Source organism: Peromyscus maniculatus, chromosome 23 (assembly GCF_049852395.1).
Source record: "Peromyscus maniculatus bairdii isolate BWxNUB_F1_BW_parent chromosome 23, HU_Pman_BW_mat_3.1, whole genome shotgun sequence".
Classification (NCBI taxonomy): Eukaryota; Metazoa; Chordata; class Mammalia; order Rodentia; family Cricetidae; genus Peromyscus; species Peromyscus maniculatus.
In genome coordinates, this window is record NC_134874.1 from 11,400,049 (window position 1) to 11,419,738 (window position 19,690).

Consider the following 19,690-nt stretch of genomic DNA (forward strand, 5'->3'; position numbering starts at 1 on the left):
AAGTAGAGGAAGGAGGATCAGAAGACGAAGGCCAGGGCTAGAGAGATGGTTCAGCAGCTAAGAGCACTGGCTGCTCTTCCAGAGGACCTAGGTTCAATTCCCAGCACCTACCTATCGGTTCACAACTGCCTGTAACTCTAGTTTCGGGGAATCCAGTGCCCTCTTCTGAACTCCTTGGGCACCAGGCACACATGTGGTGCACAGACACACACGCTAGAATAATTCTCATGCACATAAAATAAAATAAATAGACCCAATTTTTTAAATATAAATTTAAAAAAATGCATCTGGAGAGATGGCTCGGTGGTGAAGAGCGCTCGCTGCTCTTTCAGAGGACCTGGATTTAATTCCCAGAACCCACATAGTGGCTTGAAACTATATATAACTCCAGTTCCTAGGGACCCAGTGCCCTTTTCTGGTCTCCATGGAGACCAGACACACACATGGTACACAGACATACATTCACATAAAAACACCCACACACATTTAAAAAACAAAAAACCAGAAAACAAAAGTTGAAGGCCGTCCTTGGCTGTATATTGATTTTGAGGTCAGCTCTCTCTCTCTCTCTCTCTCTCTCTCTCTCTCTCTCTCTCTCTCTCTCTCTCTCTCTCTCTCTCTCTCTCTCCTTAAGTATGGGGCATTCACTCAGCCAGACCAGCATCAGAACCAGGAGCCAATTCCTGCTACTACTCTGTTTAGAGATGTATAACCACATGACCCCATAGCTGTAAGGCAAGGTTGTCCCCAGCGCGAGGAGAAGTCCCTGAGAGTCCTGGTCCCTCTCAAACCACATGTCCCTAGTGGGAAATTTATGTAAAGTATTTGTGCCTATCCTCCCCAATGAGATGATTCTCTGCCTTTCTGCCATGAGCTGAGAGCCCAATCCATTTGTTATCTGGGCCGAGCTGCATGTTGCCTGGGGTGTGTGCCCCCTGAGGTGTGCCCTCCTGGTTTCCCGTGGCACCCACACATGTCAGATCAAAATAACCTCCCCAAGTAGATTAGAAGGTGAACACACCAAGAAAGCTCCCTAGGGGCTGTGTTTGCCCGGGCCCATTTTAATTTAGGTCTCAGATGAAAGTGGGGAGCTTGTAGAGGAATTTGCCCCACAAGAACGGGACTTTTACAGCCCTCGCCCCCCCTCTTTGGTTGTTTAAAAATGCTGCCAGAAATTGGGTAAGCACCTACCAGAGAAAACAAAACTGAACAAAAGCCCCCACCCCACCAGCTCCCTGCCACCTGCTCTCGTGAAAAGGCCGATTCAATCCACTGCAGTGCAGTGGAAAACGGTTCATTAGCTGGCGGCAGGCTGATGGTGCAGTTTGGCCCTCGGTTTCAATATTCCCTTGTAATGTTTTACAACCCAGACCCAGTGACAATGGCGTCATTCACTACCCACTCCCAGGGAACAGAATGTCAGGGAGCCTGAGTCAGGGAGGGTCTGTTCTGTGGGTTATAGCACCCAGGGAGAGCTGAGGAACCTGAGATCTGGCTTGTGTCTGGTGCCTCTCTCTGATCAGAGCCCGTTGGTGGGATGCTGGTCCGTGACAAGGGGAGCCGAGTGTCATGAACACCGGGACTTGCCCAGTGACCTCAGCCCTGCCCTACTGTAGCCGGTCCCCAACTCGGTCGTCATGGGCCTGCTTTGTGGGAACGTGCTTGCCACACAGCAGGTGTGCAGGCAGAGCTTGCCCATCACCACTCCCAAGTTTGTCCGCAAGAGTTTAGGAATAGAATGGACTCTGAGTGAATCTGCTGTCGGCTCTTTTCAGCTGTCTGAACTTGGATTTTCTCATGTGTATGGTAGCTCTTAAGGATTTGCGTGAAATGAGGGATGGCCTAGGACCAAATGAGGGAAGACAACAATCAGTACGGTGGCTGGAACATGGATGAGGAGGCACCAATCATTGTGGTGATGGTGATGATGATGGTGATGATGGTGATGATGGTGGTGATGGTGATGATGGGGATGATGATGGTGGTGATGACGGTGATGATGGTGTGATGATGGTAATGATGGCAGTGATGGTGAGGATGGTGGGGATGCTGGGGATGCTGATGGTGGTGATGGTGGTGGTGGCGGCAATTATGGTGAAAACCTGCCCTCCATGGCTGCTGTACACACACAGCCCTTTCCAACCTTTCCCCTAATTCTGTAATGCTCTGGCTTCTTCATGGGAGTCCTTAAGCTTCCGATGAAAACAACTCACCTTCCTCTCCCAGGCACCATGGTGATCCCATCAGAGAGACGCCAATGGTTCCTCTGACGGACGGATCCTTTGATGGGTCCGCTGAAGAGCTCCATGGGGACCATGCTGCTGTGGTTTACTTCGGACATTTCCTTCTCGGTGTCTCTCTTGCCTCACAGGATGGAGAAGGCACACTGCCTTCCCTTGCCCACAGCCCCACACTGTCAGATGGCCTTGGGACACAGCATCTCAGGCACTAAGCAGGATGTTCTTGACACACGCTGGGGATGATGTTTGAGGCTCCTCGGAGGGAATCAAGCTGTGAGGGACACGTGGTTATTGGGGATAATATCACTTTTCCACTTCTGGAAGTGTTTATAAGACAGGGTTTGGCCTTTCTCGGGGTGAGTAATTCTGCAGTTTGGCAAGGCTGGATGGGAGAATTCCACAGAGCACACTGGTACGCTCTCTTGTAAATTCCCTCAGCCAATATTTTTGGAGGCTTATTTTCTTTAATTAAAAAAAATAACCATCCCCGTTAAACATATAAAACCCCAAACGATTTCTCCCTTCCTCCTGGAGTGCTGACAGCCCAGCGCTTGACCTCAGCAGACCCAAGCAGCATTACCGGTGAGAATTGATGGCTTCGGTGGTGTTTTATTATTGTGCCTTTTCTTTTATTCTTCTTGTTTTTTCCATTACACGGTTTGAACCACAAAGCCAGAGCTCTCGAGCTGATGCCATTCTTGTTCAGCTTCCTGGCTGACTGGTGGCTGTGTGGAGCCTCCCAGCTGGGATCCGAGATGGCACAGGCCCCCCGGAGGAAACATAGTCAAGAGACTCCTGGGTGTCATGAATGGTGGGTGTGTAGTGTCATGGAAAGTTGGCAGGCTCTTCATGTCCCTTGCCTGGCCACTGTGATGTGTTTCTTCATAACAGACAGAGGCAGGGGCAGAGAGTAGAGAAGGCTATATCCCTGGTGCGTAGAAGGGAACCTTGATCCAGGGTCTCTGCTTTAGACATTGAAAGAAGTGTTTAGGAATGGTTGGGCTAGAATTCTGGTTGTATCTTTTAGCCAGTTCTGGGTCCACAGGCAAGTTGTCTCATCTCTCTCTGGGCTTCAGCTTCCTAATCTCTAAAATGGGCACAGAGATGATAGCATTATCACAGCTTCATGGAGAGGGTGCCACGGACTTATGCCTGTGGCATTCTCCAGAAACTTTAACACATATGGACTTGCTCCTGAGATTATATAGTGTATGCTTTATATTTTATTGTATTTCTAATTTTTTTTGCAGTTTATTAAAACTCAGGGTCTTATACATCCCACATGAATACTCTACCACTGAGCTACATCCCTAGTCTGTTATTAATTAACTAATTAATGAGTTGTGGTGCTGAAAATTGAACCCAGAGCCTCAAGCTTGCTAGGCAAGTACTCTACCACTGAGCTGTGTCTCCAGCTATGTATGTATGTATGTATGTATGTATGTATATGTATATGTGTATGTATATATATACACACACACATATATATGTATGTACTTATTTATTTATTGTGGTGCTGGGAATTGAACCAATAACTTCATGCATGCTAAGTGAGCACTGTACCTCTGAGCTACACCTCCAGTCCCAAATGCACACTTTAATTTCCACAAGCAAACACGCATTTCAGTTGCACAAGAGGAGCTGAGTTAGTACCCCCAAGCACATACTTTCCCACATGCGATTGTTCATAGCAAGACTCAACCTATTTGGATTAAAAATTACCTCCAAAAATGCCTAAAGAAATATTTGATTCCAGGTTTTGACAAAAAAAAGTCCTGACGCTTGGTATTTCCTGATCCATACGTGCTTTGTATCAGAATATGTCTCTAGCCTGTCTAGGGCGAGGTTTCTCTGGCTGAGTGTTGAAACCTATCCATATCTCAGAATACCATATCAACTTCATAAAACATACTCTAGAAAGGAGACTAATCATGTTGAAATGGCTATCAAATTATTATCATTGTTATTATTGTCATTTCGGACTCTTGATCCTCCTGCCTCTACCTCCCACGTGTTGGGGTAATAGATGCAATCCACTATGCCAGGCTTATTTGGTGTTGAGGACCAAATGTAGGGCTTTATGCATGCTAAGCAAACAGTCGACCAACTGAGTTCCATCCTCAGCTTGGGAGGGACCAGATTCTGAGAACCTGGGAGGATGCTGAGCAGGAAGCCACAGAGTGGATGCTGAGGCTCAGCAGGATGTGCAGATGATGCCAAGGGGACCTGATTTGGTCCTGCATCTCATCCTGTGATTTCCATCTTCTTTATTCTCCCGTCTCCTCCCCTCTCCCCTGCCTCTCTTCTCTCTACTTCAAACAATAGCCACGGGTGATCAGCTCTTCCTGCAGCCTTCTCATTCCTTGGCTCAACAACCCTTTGAACTGGGAATTTTTTAAAGTGGGGGCCCTTCCACTTACAGTCTCATGAATATGTATTTAAAATTTTAAAATTTTAGTTATGCATATATGTGTGTGGGAAGGGGATTATGTACACACAAGTACTGGTGTGTACAAACCACAAGAAAAGGGTATTCGGCTCTCCTGGAGCTGGAGTTACAGGTGGTTGTGAGTTGCCTGATATGGGTGCTGAGAACTGAACTTAGCTACTGAGCCATCTCTCCAGCCCCTGAGGATCTCTTCTTTTAATTATTATTATTAGTGTGTGTGTCCATGTGTATGTACATGTGATATGTATTTGGGACATGCACATGCCATAGTGTGCATGGGGAGGTCAGAGCACAACTTGGTGGAGTTGGCTCTCTCTCTTTTCATCTTTACAAGGGTTCCAGGGATTAAACTCAGGTCTCCAAGCTTGGGCAGCAAGTTCCTTACCCACTGAGCCATCCTTCCTGACTGTGAACTAGGGGACATTTATTATGCGCCCCCTCCTCCCAATTTACAGATGGGAAAAACCAAGCCATAGAGCAGTTAGGGACAGCAGTGGGGCAAAGAGAGCAACTTAAAAGTAATTCAGGGGTTGGGGATTTAACTCAGTGGTAGAGCGCTTGCCTAGCAAGTGCAAGGCCCTGGGTTCGGTCCTCAGCTCTGAAAAAAAAAAAAAAAGTAATTCAAAGTCATGATCAGGAAATCTCTCCACAGTAGAAAGACCTAAGGCTGTGCCTGACTGTCCAGGGTGGTCTGCTCTACTTATGCAAAGATGTGGCCTTTTAAAAAAATAAATAGATAAGCTGAATGGCGGTGGCATATGCCTTTAATCCCAGCACTCGGGAGACAGAGCCAGGCGGATCTCTGTGAGTTTGAGGCCAGCCTGGGCTACCGCGCGAGTTCCAGGACAGGCACCAAAGCTACACAGAGAAACCTTTTTCCAAAAAACCAATAAACAAACAAATAAATACTAAGAAGTGAAGTCTAAACGTCTAGGCAGCACACCCAGCTTTTGAATTGGACAATTCAAAGGCATGCCGATGAGCTGAAACAGCTCCAATGTCCCGATGCTGGGGAGGGTTCTTAGGTGTACCCCTGGCTGGTTTTAGAACTATCTGCCAAATGTACAAGACATGAAAAGTGAGTTCCTGGTATGGGATGCCAGGAGTTCCTGGGCCATCCTGCTCATCAAAGACCCCTTAGTTTCTCATTTGTTGACGTTTCTAGTCGGTTCGCTGACACCGTGGCTTGGCAAGGAGGTGAATCTGCAGCAGAGCACTGGTGGACATGATTTCTTCTTGTCTTCTTCCTTCCAGTAAAGAGTATCCCGTGGTTCCAAGGAGCACAGTGAGGCACAAGGTGGTTTCCAACCACAGTCCCTTCAGCAGTGAGACCCGAGCTCTCTCCACCTCATCCAATTTAGGGTCCCAGTACCAGTGTGAGAACGGTGTCTCCGGCCCCTCCCAGGACCTTCTGCCCCCGCCCAACCCATACCCTCTGGCCCAGGAGCACAGCCAAATTTACCACTGCACCAAGAGGAAAGGTGAGTGTGACTGACGGGCCTGCCAGTGCCTCCTCCTTTACCACGTTCCTCCTTGGGGTGGAGTGTGCAGTGACATTTATTATTATTATTATTATAATATTATTATTATTATTTAAATAAGTAACACAGAAATATAGAAGTGATAGGAGATTCAAACCATACAGGAAAAGGAAAGAGGTTCATTTAGTATGTCTACAAGTTCATCCTCCCCTTAAGGAAGATGGAAAATGTCCAGATCTACTTTACAAAGTGTGTGTGTGTGTGTGTGTGTGTGTGTGTTGTGTGTGTGTAGCACACATGCACACACACATACATAATATATACACATACATACACACATACACACAAATATACACAGAGACACACACATCATACACATTACACATGCATAACACACACCCCCACACATCTCCTCTCTCTCTCACACACACATACATCCTCTCTCATTTGCACCTCGTCCCCACACACATACATGCAGAGTCACAGCTGATTTCCACATGGCACCCCCACTTTACATCTGTGTAGTAAGGTGTCTCAGGCATGCCACAGTTCCCTTATCAAGTGAGCCATCGATGACTTTTCCCTAAGTTGTCTGAGCCAAAGGGTCTGTGTCAAGAAAGGAGGCTCTGTCAGCCCCTTCTGGGAGCCAGAACCATTGTGGGTAACCTGTGCAGTGGGGCTGAGTTTAGTTTATCTGAACATTTGTTTGTTTGTTTCTATGTGTTTTGATACAAGACCCCACTCTGTAGCCCAGGCTGGCTTAGAACTTTCCATCCTCCTGCCTCAGCCTCCTGAGTGCTTGTCTTCTCTGGGTTTCTCACTTTGTAAATGGGGACAGGTGTCCCAGAGCACTGGAGGCCTGGTCAGCACCCAGCAGGCTGCGGCTACCCCTGAATAGGTGGCATGGAGTCACTGTGGATACTGAGTCCCTGGAAGATGTGAAGAGACAGTCCAGAGGGGACAGGGTGGCCTTCAGGCCGTGTTCTTCAGGTTCAGACACCAGGGGTGCAGCCTACCTTTGGGAGTTGGAAGTGTTTGTGGGAATATGGGCTAACTTAATCTGTCTCCTCCCTCTGACTTAAGGGAAACTGTACTTCAGGCTCCTGGTGGGGTGTGTCTTTGGGGACTTGGCATGAAGGTATAGATAGGCTCGTGCATATATTGTGTGCTTGTTTGGGGGTGGGCTCAGTCAGGGGCAATTGTTTTGTTCCAGAAAGGAGGGAGTGGGGGAGGGACAGAGGGAGGGAAGGAAGGAAGGAAGGAAGGAAGGAAGGAAGGAAGGAAGGAAGGAAGGAAGGAAAGAGAAGGGATAGGATGAAGAGGGGAGAGGAAGGGTAGGGGAGGAGGAAACTATGGCTGTCTTTGAGAAGTACGAAGAATGAAGTATTGTCTCGTCCATGTATCTTTCTTGGGTGGTCGGTAGTCATGATGCTGGGCATTGGACTAAACAACACACGAGGAAGAAACTACTCACGCAACACCTAAAATGTGACCCTCCTCCATCTTATAGCAGCCCCTCAAAGCATCTGTTTTTGCTCCCATTTCTCAGAAGAGGGAAGTGAGCCTCAGAGAAGCGACAGGCACTTGAAATCAAAGTGGGCGGTGGCTTCCTGTGCCTGGGATGCCCTGTCTCTGTCCTCTCCAGCTTTCCAATGGTCAATGTCATCCACCTGGCCGCCCAGCGGCTATTTCCTGAGTTCTGCCAAGTGCCAGGCAGTGTACCGGGTGCTTCAGATGGAGCTGTGAGCCAGGCAGACATATGTCCCCCGCGCCCTACCCACTCCATCCAACCGGGGGTCAGTGAGTAAAGAAAGCTAACTGTCTTGTGGCTCCGACAAAGTCCTGGAGCATAAGGGCTCGAGCAAGCATCCACATACCAGTGAAGCCTTTAGTGTTTTTTTTCCAAACAGCCCCTCAAATAGATAAGAGTAGATCTGGTTCCAGTGACACAGAGCCACAGGTAACCTCGTTCCCCAGGTGACACCAGCAGGCAGCTCAGAAGCCTCCCTGCAAAGTGTGGGTGGTGCCTACCTAACAGCACGCACGTTTATTTTTAGCCAGACATTTGGCAGCACATCTGGGAACCATAGGGTGCCCAAACATTGGTACAAAAAAAAAATCAAAACACCCCCCCCCTCCAAGAAAACTGCGGTCACTCCTGCAGGTGTCCTGTGTACTCAATGCCAACCGCGCAGATGTTTGAAGACATCCAGATGTTTTGCAGTGTTTACTTTTTTTTTTTTTTCAACCTTTCAACCAGCTAGGGCTTCTGGACTCTTGACATTGCCACCCTCGGCCCATTTCCATGCCTGCCACCTCCTCTCTCGATTCCTTCCTCCCAATCTTCCTTCAGCCCACCAGACCTTAAACCCAAAGATCTCACGGTTGCCGGGCTCACGGCTTTAGATTTTTTTTTATTATTATTAACTAGGGCGTTCCCCTTTTCAATAACAGCAAGTACAGCTGCAGGGTACCCTTGGCAAGAGAAAAAAAAAGGCAAAAAGGAGCCATTTTTTAGTTTTTGATCCCTTCCAGATTCATTACAAGTTTCAAAAAAAAAAAAAAGGGGGGGGGGTGGGGGGGGTGGGAGGGGGAGGAAGAATAATAAGAAAAAGGTCGGAACACAGTTTGGAAAATCGTAAAATTATACATTCCAGGCTTTAATACCCAGAGAGATCTGGTGCAGAACCCTCAGAAAAGCCTCAAGCTGGGTTCCCAATGAACGCTGGACCTGAGGATTCTCAAATTCCTCCCAGGCTTCATCACACTGTAAAGGAATTTTACCGCAGGGTCCAGGCTTCAGGTCAGGCGTGATCAATGCACTGTGCACAATCTCAGTGTTTGTCTGGGGGAAGATCGGGTTTCATTCTTTTTATTGTCTGGGTCAAGGTTAGCTCCCCTGGTTGTAGAAAGAGCCATAACCTGGGGTCAAGGGTTCTAATGGGACTAGCGGAAGACCCGAGGATTCCGCTCAGAGCATATGTAGGAAGAATACCTAAGGACACTTGCAACCCCCCCCCCCCCCACGCAAACCCAGCTAATTCTTTTGAGTAACAGGGAAGTTCTTCCTGAGTCTGACCACCCAATCACAGTACTGTAGGAAATCCTGATCCCTGCGTGTTTGCTAGAAGCGTGGTTTTTGTTTTGTTTTTAACGTGGGGTAAAATGGTTTCAGTAATGAACTCAGAATATTCGCTTTAAGGCAGAGCCATGACTCCAATGCTTATGCTCCAAGTAGCCACGGATGAAGGCCTGAACTGCTCCAAGCTCAGTTCCTGACTGTACATAGGGACATTCCCCAAACTCCTCCTTAGGTTTAATTAAAGAACTACCAAGTGTGGTCTCTTGCCTGTCTGCCCTGCGCAGTGAGTCAGCTCAGCCCTTGAAGTAAGAAATCTCTCACTTCAAATCTTATCTCTCTGCATAACCCGTGTCTATTCCCTTTCTCTAATTTTCTCTCTTAGCAGACTAGGCAGATGGCTCTGTGAAGGTCATCCAATGCTCAGAGGTATTTGGGTAGATTCCAGAGCTGGAAGCTTCCCAGGGCCACTTTTCAAGTCACTGATCCCATTGAGCAAATATGGTCATAGTTCCCAAGTGGGTCATATCCCTTACTGGCTGAGTTCATGCAGGGAAACGTCTGTGGCATCTCCACAGACAGAGACCCTGGAAGCCAGTGTACAGGACCCTCAGCTAAGGGATCTGCAGGGAGTCAGAAGATGACTGTAATTCAGACCTTCTGAGCCACAAAACCATGAGGACAGGTGGCCCTAGACTTTCTGCTGTTGATGTAACTCAACAGGCTCAGCCAACACAGAAAGTTATAACACCTTACACAGAAGGATGGGTGGATGGATGGATGGATGGATGGATGGATGGATGGATGGAAGGGTGGATGGATAGAAGAGTGGATGGATAGATAAAGGGATGGACAGATAGATAAATAGATGGAGAAGTTGATGGATGGATAGTTAAATGGGTGAATGGTTGGATAGATGAGTAGATGGGGTGGGTGAGTGAATGAATGAAAAAATAATTGGGTGGATGGATGGATAGAGAGATAAACGAATGAATGACGGATTTGGAACTTATGTGATCCAAACTCTCAGTACTCAGGTTAAATTGGAGATACTGAAACAGCATCATAGGAAGATCTCAAGTAAAAATGAAAACACCCTGGCTCAGAACCCAAGGCACCGCTATGAGTTTACCCACTGGCTTCATACCTATCTCCCCCACAAGAACACTTGTTCCTGAGAGCAGATCTCTTCCCAGCTTGCTCTCTATTCACAGGGCCCGATGTATACTAAGTCCTCAATAAGCATGCCTTTGATGACTTCACCCCAGCTCTGTCGTTCATCACTCACCATTGGTCATATAACTTTAGAATCTGATATTAGTGCACAGCATGCCATTTGCCCCCAGAAGAATGAGGATTGGGCATTTTTCCAGCTCAGGCTGTCCTGAACAATTCCGTTAAGGGAAAGCCCTGCAGTTGCTTTTAAAAACACACAGCCTCAGGTTGGCACAGTGGCTCACCTAGCAAAGCACCTGCTGAAAAGCCTGGTAACCTGAGTTCAATCCCTGCCTGGCACCCACCCGAGGGAAGGCTGGAACCCACTCCCGCACGTTGTCCTCTGAACTCTACCCGCTTACCGTGGTAAATGTTCACCCCCACACCTGTACATACAAGTGCGCACAAAATGAACACATGTAAAATACTTAAAAACAAACCTCAAAATAGCAGCATGGGGAATAAGAAGCAGCCAGCATCCCTTCCCCCTTGGTAGCCAGGGCTGTAAATGCCTTGGCTACATCTTTGTTTGGGTCCGTTTGGTTGCGGGTGAGAACTCAGAGGAAACTCCGATAGACAAGGGCTCTCTCGGATCCTTGGATCCTGGATTTGATGGAGTGGCATTGATAAAGGACCTTCCCAGCTTTTTTTTTTTACTCCATCCATTGGGAGAGATAGGCTGGAGACAGCTGGGTCCAAACACAAGGATGGGTTGCTGGCCTGCAGGGCCCTTTTGACATGGCATGGGGCCTGGCTCCTGGGCCGAGTGGAAGGCAGCCTGACAATGAAGGGAAGTCAGATAGCGGGGGGCCCAGGCCGGGGCCAGGGGGGAAACCACCCACGGAGTTATCACTCCTAGGGAGTCCCAAACTGGAAGGAAGCCTCTCTGATTCCTTATCTCCTCACACCATGGGGACTGATGACGAATTGCCTTCTGACCCCCCACCTTCCCTGTCACCCAATTTGGGGGGTGGGGGGGTGGAAGGTGGCAAGGAGGGCAGAGGTTTCTGGGAAGGCCAGAGGCTTTCTGCGGAGTATACACTGCACGCCCCCTGTACCCCAAGTCCGCTAGCTTTACTGGGGGATGTTAGGTCAGGCCTCTCACTAACTAAGAGATTTTGGGGAAATTTTCTCCATCTGCCCGAGCTCTAGTGTCCAATCTGAGGGGCTAGAGGGGGACGCATTTTCACATTCTTATCTCCAGCCAGTCCCAAAGTCCTGGTGCCATTCACTTCTCCAGCTCTGAGGCACCATGGCAGGCCTCGCAGCAGCCTACGGTCACCTCTCAGCAGGTGTCTGATGTCATTCCTGTCCCCTCCTATCTCAGCAACGTGATGCTGCTAAACACAACATCTAGCCGTGACACTTGCAGGCTGCTGACCCCCTGATGGCCTCCCACTGGTGTTCAGATAACGTTTGGGTCAGTGATGGAAATGGCTGAGGAGGCATCCAGCTGGCCCTGCCTTTCTCTCTGGTCTTCTTTCTCTGCTCTTTGCCCTTTGCTTTGGGCACCTACATCCAATCCTTCTCCAGAAAGGGTGGATACCCGCCTCCCCTCCCTTAGCCTTCTCCTAGCTGCCCCCCCCCCACTTTCCCTGATCCCACACCCAGTCTGTTCTCCCAATCTCACATCCATTAGCAATCTGCAGCTGTGTGTGTATGTGGTGTTCATGTTTGCAGGTACGCGTGGGTACCCTTGTACATGGAGGTCATGGAGGACAGCCTGGGCTGTCACTTCAGGTAGTCAGCCATCCCAGTAGCAGACCAGGTGCTTTCCATGCATTCTCTCATCTCATCCCCTCATCCACCTAACTGGTTGGACTCACCGTTATCCACAACCTGTATTAGAGCTACTCAAAGCCCAGAGAGGTGAAGCGATTTGCCCACGGTCACCCAGCAGCAAACCTACTTCAGCCCTGCTCTGTTGATTCTAAGTACATCTCACCAACCGAAGAGGTTGGCTCTATCTGGCTTTTGTGGCCTTCCCACCACATCCGTGCAGAAGAAGGCGTGGCTAAGGGCCCTGCGAGGACTATTGACCCAAAACGGGCTTTGATTCGCTTCAAACTCCTTCCTACCCTCTCTTTTCTCTAGGTCTGGCATTAATTTAATCAGCAGAGCTCCCTAATGCAAACCTGCTGAGCTCTTTATCGCCACGTATGACCAAGTCTCCACTGCAGTCCTCCCTCAGGAGATGGCATTTTGAGAGTGTGGTCTGACGGTCACGCCAACAAGAGAGTGTGGGGCGTGAAGGGATACAGGGTACTGTGGGTGCAAACCAGGGTTAGCTTCCAGTTCCACCCTCATGAACCACTGGCTAGCCAGGTGCAGCGGGGTTTACCTGCAATCTCACTACTTGAGGCGCTGGGGCAGACAACTGAGAGTTCAGAGGCAACCCGGGCTATGCCGTGAGTCTAAGGCCAGCCTGGGATACACAGTGAGATTCAGACCAGCTTGAACTACTCTATAGAAAGTTTGAGGCCTGCCTGAGATATATAGTAAGATCCCGTCTTAGAAGAAAAAAAAAACAACCCACCGTCCCTTTTCTGTGCCTCAGTTTACCACCTGTAAGGAGAGTTCCCCGTACCTACATTGGGAGAAGACTTACTCAGAGACCAAGACAAGAGAGGACCCTTTTAGCCATCACACCAGGCAGGAGATGTTTGAACAGGATACTCTCCTTGGATACTCTTTCCCTCTCTGAGAGCGGTGGGAACAGGCATGCTTTGCCGCATCTGGTATCCAGCCCACCCGGCAGTGGATGTGGGGGGGGGGAGTCAGGCTGGGGGCTGTTGGGGTGACATTGTTCAGGCCTTAGAAATCCAAGGAGTTTGAGAGTTTGGGTCCATCTGGAAGTCAGGCATCCTCCCCAGGCAAGGACCAATGCCAGCACGTCTCTCCTCTCCAAACACAAGGATGGGGCAGCCTGGGCTAGCCAGTCAGAACATGTTGCCTTCCGTTGGGAAGCCTAGCTCCTGAGAATTCTACTAAAGCAGCTGTGCCAGGAGTGCCTGGGGACCAGTGGCTTAACTACAGGTCCAGAAACAGGTCACTAGGCTTCTGCGGGGGCTGAGCGGGCACTGGTGGAGTGAGGGGCAACAGTCCAAACAATTGCCCCTGACTGAGCCCACCCCCAAACAAGCACACAACATATGCACAAGCCATCTATACCTTCATGCCAAGTCCCCAAAGACACACCCCACCAGGAGCCTGAAGTACAGTCTCCCTTAAGTCAGAGGGAGGAGACAGAGGTTAAGTTAGCCCGTATTCCCACAAACACTTCCAACTCCCAAAGGTGGGCTGCACCCCTGGTGTCTGACCCTGAAGAACACGGCCCGAAGGCCACCCTGTCCCCTCTGGGTGACTCACAGCAACTGTCTCTTCACATCTTCCAGGGACTCAGTATCCACAGTGACTCCGTGCCACCTATTCAGGGGTAGCCGCAGCCTGCAGGGTGCCCACCAGGCCTCCAGTGCTCTGGGACACCTGTCCCCATTTACAAAGTGAGAAACCCAGAGAGGACAAGCACTCAGGAGGCTGAGGCAGGAGGATGGCAAGTTCTAAGCCAGCCTGGGCTACAGAGTGGGGTCTTGTATCAAAACACATAGAAACAAACAAACAAATGTTCAGATAAACTAAACTCAGCCCCGCTGCACAGGTTATCCACAATGGTTCTGGCTCCCAGAAGGGGCTGACAGAGCCTCCTTTCTTGACAAAGGCCCTTTGATTCCTTACCTTTCTTTCCCTTCCCTCTTCATTTCTCTCTCTCTCTCTCTCTCTCTCTCTCTCTCTCTCTCTCTCTCTCTCTCTCTCTCTCTCTCACACACACACACACACACACACACACACACACACACACACACACACGAGATCAAATCTAGAGCAAGAGCTCTGTCATTGGGGTGCATCCCCAGCTCCATATGTAATTTGTCAGCATATGTTGATTAGAAAGAGATCAGAAGATGAGAAACGATGATCTCTGACTGGGAGGGTTAAATTCCCCCTGAGGAATGGGTGTGTTTGTGATGATGGCGTGGCAGACACCTCCAGGTTTGGCCACCTTAAAGGAAGCATCTGGCACAGTTAGAGACCAGGTCTTCCATCAGAATGATGTGCCATGTTGTCCCTGCTATGAGAGATATTCTTTAGGTTATGAAGGGACTTGGGACATCTTCCTTCCTTCCTTCCTTCCTTCCTTCCTTCCTTCCTTCCTTCCTTCCTTCCTTCCTTCCTTCCTTCCTTCCTTCCTTCCTTCCCTCCTTTTCTTCTTCTTCTTCTTCTTCTTCTTCTTCTTCTTCTTCTTCTTCTTCTTCTTCTTCTTCTTCTTCTTCTTCTTCTTCTTCTCCTCCTCCTCCTCCTCCTCCTCCTCCTCCTCCTCTTCCTCCTCCTCCTCCTCCTTCTTCCTTTTTTTTTTTGTTGAGAGTTTTGGAATGCACACATTTGATATGTTTTGACCAAATCCACTTCTCTCTTCAATTTAATTTTGTCATTCAGTGAGGTCCAAATCACTAACCTGCCTCAGAAGTGGTGAGATGGTGTTTGGAGGGCAGACTCCCCACCCCCACCCCCTGGCAACACACTGACAGAAGAGTCAGACGATTCCTGCCCCAAAGTGTCTGGGGTTCTTAGCCTGAGGACTGGGTGTTAGTAAGTTTTTGGTCTCCCTGAAAGTTGTAGAAAACTGTATGGCTGAAAATTTCAAAACATGCTATTTCCGGGAATTCTTTTAGGAAATGACCCATCCCAGTATACTGGTTAGCTGCCAAGAGGGCCAACAGTCCCAAAGTGCCTAATGGAGACTCTTCTGAAGATGAGTTATCTCCATTACCCTGTACCAAGACTAATTAGTGCACAGAGGAGGGACATGATCCAATTCGCAAGACACAGAGACACAGGGATTGGAATTGACTCAACAGCTAGTAAAGGAGATTTGTTCCAAATTACATCCACCCACCCACCCATCCACCTATCCGTCCATTATCCAGCCACCTATCCATCCATCATTCATCCAGTCAACCACCATTCATCCATTCATCCATCTAGATGTCCATGCATCCATTTCTCATTTATCCATCCATTCATTACCCAGACACTATCCATCTGCCCATCTATCATCAATCTACCCATCCATCTGTCTACCATCCATCTACCCATTGACCCACCTATCAATCCACTGTCCATCCATTGCATGGGATGTTTATTGTTTCCTTCATGTACCATGACATTGATGAGCAGATACTTTATAGTGAGACAGCTGGATGGATCACTGGTCACAGATTCACCATTATCAGCCACCATCTAAGGCGTTGGGCAAGCCTCTTAACCTCTGTGTTCCTTCTCTCTCAAGTATAAAGCAGGACTAACCCACTTCAAAAGGTTGCTATGGGGATTGAGTGGGTCACCTCGTAGGAAGTGGTTAGAACACAGCCAGGCATCATCAGCACTGTGTGTGTTTGTTTTTTATTGTTGTTGCCGGTACCACTGTTATTTTTATTATTGCTACATATATGCCAGGTTTGGGGTGATAGAGGGTGGATGACACAATGTACAAAAGGGGTGAAACAATGTTAATTATTATCATTGATAATAAGGCTGGTGATGATGGTGATAATGGTAATGATGGTGGTGATGATGGTAACAATGATGACAGTGTTGATGATGGTGATGATGATGGCAGTGTTGATGGTGATGATGGTGGTGATGATGATGTCACATGATGATGGTGATGATGATAATGTGTTTTGTGGCACTTTTCTTTGTGCCAGCCTCTGAATTAATTGCTGAATGGACACATTTTCCCATTTAATTCTCAATGTTTCTCCCTGTAGGAAGCGCTACAGAGGACTTCACTACATTTTGCAGATGGAGAAATTGAGTTAGTTCAAGGTCAAGATTTTGGCTTAAAAGTCATAGCCCTAACCTGTGGTCATGATGCTCCACTTTTTTTTTCCCGGTCAGAATGGAGTTTGGAGCTGACAGCCTCTAAGTCTCAGGCCCAGTGGCTGTCTCTGGCCCTGGCTGCGGTGTGGGGTGACTAATATCTTTCCTGTCTTTGCAGATGAAGAATGCTCCAGCACCGAGCACCCCTACAAGAAGCCATACATGGAGACATCCCCCAGCGAGGAGGAGGCCTTCTACCGCCCAGGCTACCCCCAGCAGCAGGGCCTGAGTGCCTCTTACAGGACAGAGTCGGCCCAGCGGCAGGCCTGCATGTATGCCAGCTCCGCACCCCCCAGCGAGCCCGTGCCCAGCCTGGAGGACATCAGCTGTAACACATGGCCCAGCATGCCCTCCCACAGCAGCTGCATGGTCACCACAGTGCAGCCCATGGACCGCCTACCCTACCAGCACTTCTCGGCTCACTTTACTTCGGGGCCCCTGGTCCCTCGGCTAGCCGGCATGGCCAACCATGGGTCCCCTCAGCTCGGCGAGGGGATGTTTCAGCACCAGACCTCGGTGGCCCATCAGCCTGTGGTCAGGCCATGCGGGCCTCAGACTGGCCTTCAGTCTCCAGGTGGCCTCCAGCCCCCCGAGTTCCTCTACTCTCACGGCGTGCCCAGGACCCTGTCGCCACACCAGTATCACTCAGTACACGGCGTCGGCATGGTGCCAGAGTGGAGTGAGAATAGCTAAAAGGCAGAGCTTTGCCAGAGAGAGAGAGAGAGAGAGAGAGAGAGAGAGAGAGAGAGAGAGAGAGAGAGAGAGAGAAGAGGAGAGAAGAGAGAGAGAGAGACAGATGAGGGACAGTAGCAATGAGGACCCCCCACAGATAAGAAACTCATGTCACCCCTCGTCACCTCTGTCCCTGAGGCTCCCACAGCCACTGATCTGATCAGTGAGATCACCCTTCTGAAACGGTGACTCTGTCGTCTGGTTTCAAAACCTACAAAACAGAAAAAGAGAATGAGTCCCACCCCGCACAACCTCCACTGTCCTCAACCAGATGGCACTCACAGCGCCCCAGACATGTTCCCCGATTGTTTCTTTTGGGTTCTAAGAACGTACTGCCTCATTGAGTGTTTGACCCCGGCGCACGGTGAGAGACATTCTTGTGTCTTGGTGTTAATGTTGACTTTGTTATATAATAAATAATAATATATTTTTTTTTCTTTGAATTTTCTTACTGGGACCCAGTCCCTTAATGGAGGGAGAGCAGAGACAAATATGTCTCAAAACAAGTACTTTTGGGGCTTCCCTCCAATAAATGAGCTAAAATGTACATCCGACACCCTCCTCTAACAAAAATACCTACCTCCGTCACGTGAGATGTCTACGAAGGTCCCAGAGGTACCTGCTAGTTTTTGGATTGGGTTGTGCTTTTTCCCTTCCGGTTTTGACCTGCCTTCCCCAGCTTCATGGCATTCAAAGCTGCCTTCTACTGAGTGGATGGAGTTAGGATGTCGGACTCCATCTGCTATCTGCCTTCTCAGCACCCTTTCTCCTCAGCTCCAGCTCTCTCCAGCCATCTGTGGCTAGAACAGGGGGGCCCTATCACTTCTCAGCCGGAAATCTTGCTTGGACAAACTGAAAGAGCCCCGGGTGACACAAGGAGAACAGAATTGTGATTCTGAGCAGGGGACAAGCTCCCCGCTCCCAAGTTGTAAGGGAGAAGAGAAAAAAAAAAAGCGAGAATAATTATACTTCATGATTACAAAGCAAAGCAAAGAAGAAGACAAGCAGGAAGTCAGCCCCAGGCTGGCTCAAACCTCCTCTGTGACCCCAATGGGATGCACAGTCAAACAGCTCTAGGTGCTGGAGGAGAGGAAGCCATATTACCGGTGCCTCCGCCTGCATGAAACCGGCCCAGCGACCATCGCCTGGGACACACACCACCCACATCAAAAGCAGAAAAACAGTATTAAAACAAAACAAAAAAAAAAGTGTGTAAGTACTACATTATTGTAGGGTTTCTCAGATGTAATATTTTACTGGTACTATTTATTTATAAATAGGAATTCTAATTAAGTAGTAACATGAAACCCAGCCTGGGGGCTGACCAAGACCTTTTAATTTTATTGGTATTCAAAACTGCATTTGTGTTTTTTTTTTCCCTCTCTCTTTCTTGCTTTTGAATGTGTTTTCCTTTCTTGGTCTTTTTTTTTTCTTTCAAAAAGGTTTTGTGTCTCTTTTCTTTCTTTCTTTCTTTCTTTCTTTCTTTCTTTCTTTCTTTCTTTCTTTCTTTCTTTCTTTCTTTCTTTCTTTCTTTCTTCTTCTTCTTCTTTTTTTTTAAAACTGACCCTAATAAACAGAACAGGGTAATCTGTATGGCTGAGAATGTGAAAATCTGTGAGTGAGTGAGTGAGTGAGTGTGTTTGCACGTGAGTGTTCTATGCGATTTTTTTTTTGTCTTTTTGTGTCTCTAAGGGGGAGGGGTGGGTGAGAATCAAGTATTCGTTTCTTACATTTGTGTGCCCATTAATGCCTAATAAATACCATGTGCTTAAAAAGAATACCCGAGACTGGACACCTGTCTTTTGTTCGTTTCTCTGTTTTCTTTGGGCTGATTAGAGGGGGTGGCTATTGGGCAGAAGGAGCGAGGAGGCTTGCAGCTAACTTTTGCCTGCCAGCAGTTCTGTCTCGCTGACCCTCAGCGAGGTACTTCAGACCCACTGCCCCCCCCAACAGGGTGGGGTAGAATACATTATTCACGGGATTAGAACCCTGGGATGTGATGTGTTTAAAATTGAATTCACTTGGGCATTAGAACCAAGGACCTTCAGGAGTCTGACAGAAACAATTACAGGAGGAAGGGGTTGATTTCCATTCAGGGTTCTGGAAGGTTCTGTCCATGCTTGTCTGCCTCCATTGGCTGGAGCAGAATATTGTGGTGGTGGAAGCCTGGGACTGAGAGGTTTCTTCAGTTCATGGTGGGCAGGAAGGAGGGAGAAGGGCGAGGTCTGGGAACCATGTCTAGTCTTCCAAGCAACTCCCCTTCCCCTTCCCGTGACCCACTTCCTCCAGCTAGACCGCCCCAACTCACCCCAAAGCTTCTCAAGATAGCAAGCCCACCAGGAGCAAATGCTCCAAACAGAAGCCTGTGGGTGATGTTTCATAACCAAATCATAATACAAGCTGCCCTAAAAGTGGGCTCGATCCTACAATAGCTACCGCCTTGGCCTAGGTTTTCTGAGGTGTCTTTTCCTGAACTATTTTTAGGTCAGCTGTGTTGAGAGATTCTCCACGTAGACAACTTACGGACGGGTATTTTTGTTGTTGTGTTTGAGCC

At 48.5% G+C, this 19,690-nt stretch overlaps 1 protein-coding gene across 4 annotated transcripts in view; it reads left to right on the plus strand.

Moving 5' to 3' along the window:
- Tbx5 (T-box transcription factor 5) overlaps positions 1-18,566 on the plus strand; it is a 52,454-nt gene extending 33,888 nt beyond the window's left edge. For all 4 annotated transcript variants that reach the window (XM_042268062.2, XM_042268063.2, XM_042268064.2 and 1 more), the window contains 2 exons: positions 5,944-6,170; positions 16,523-18,566. In XM_042268062.2, coding sequence (XP_042123996.1) covers positions 5,944-6,170; positions 16,523-17,097 — 802 coding nt within the window. In that variant the 3' untranslated portion in view covers positions 17,098-18,566. The remainder of the gene's footprint in view (positions 1-5,943; positions 6,171-16,522) is intronic.
- The last annotated feature ends 1,124 nt before the right edge of the window (positions 18,567-19,690 follow it).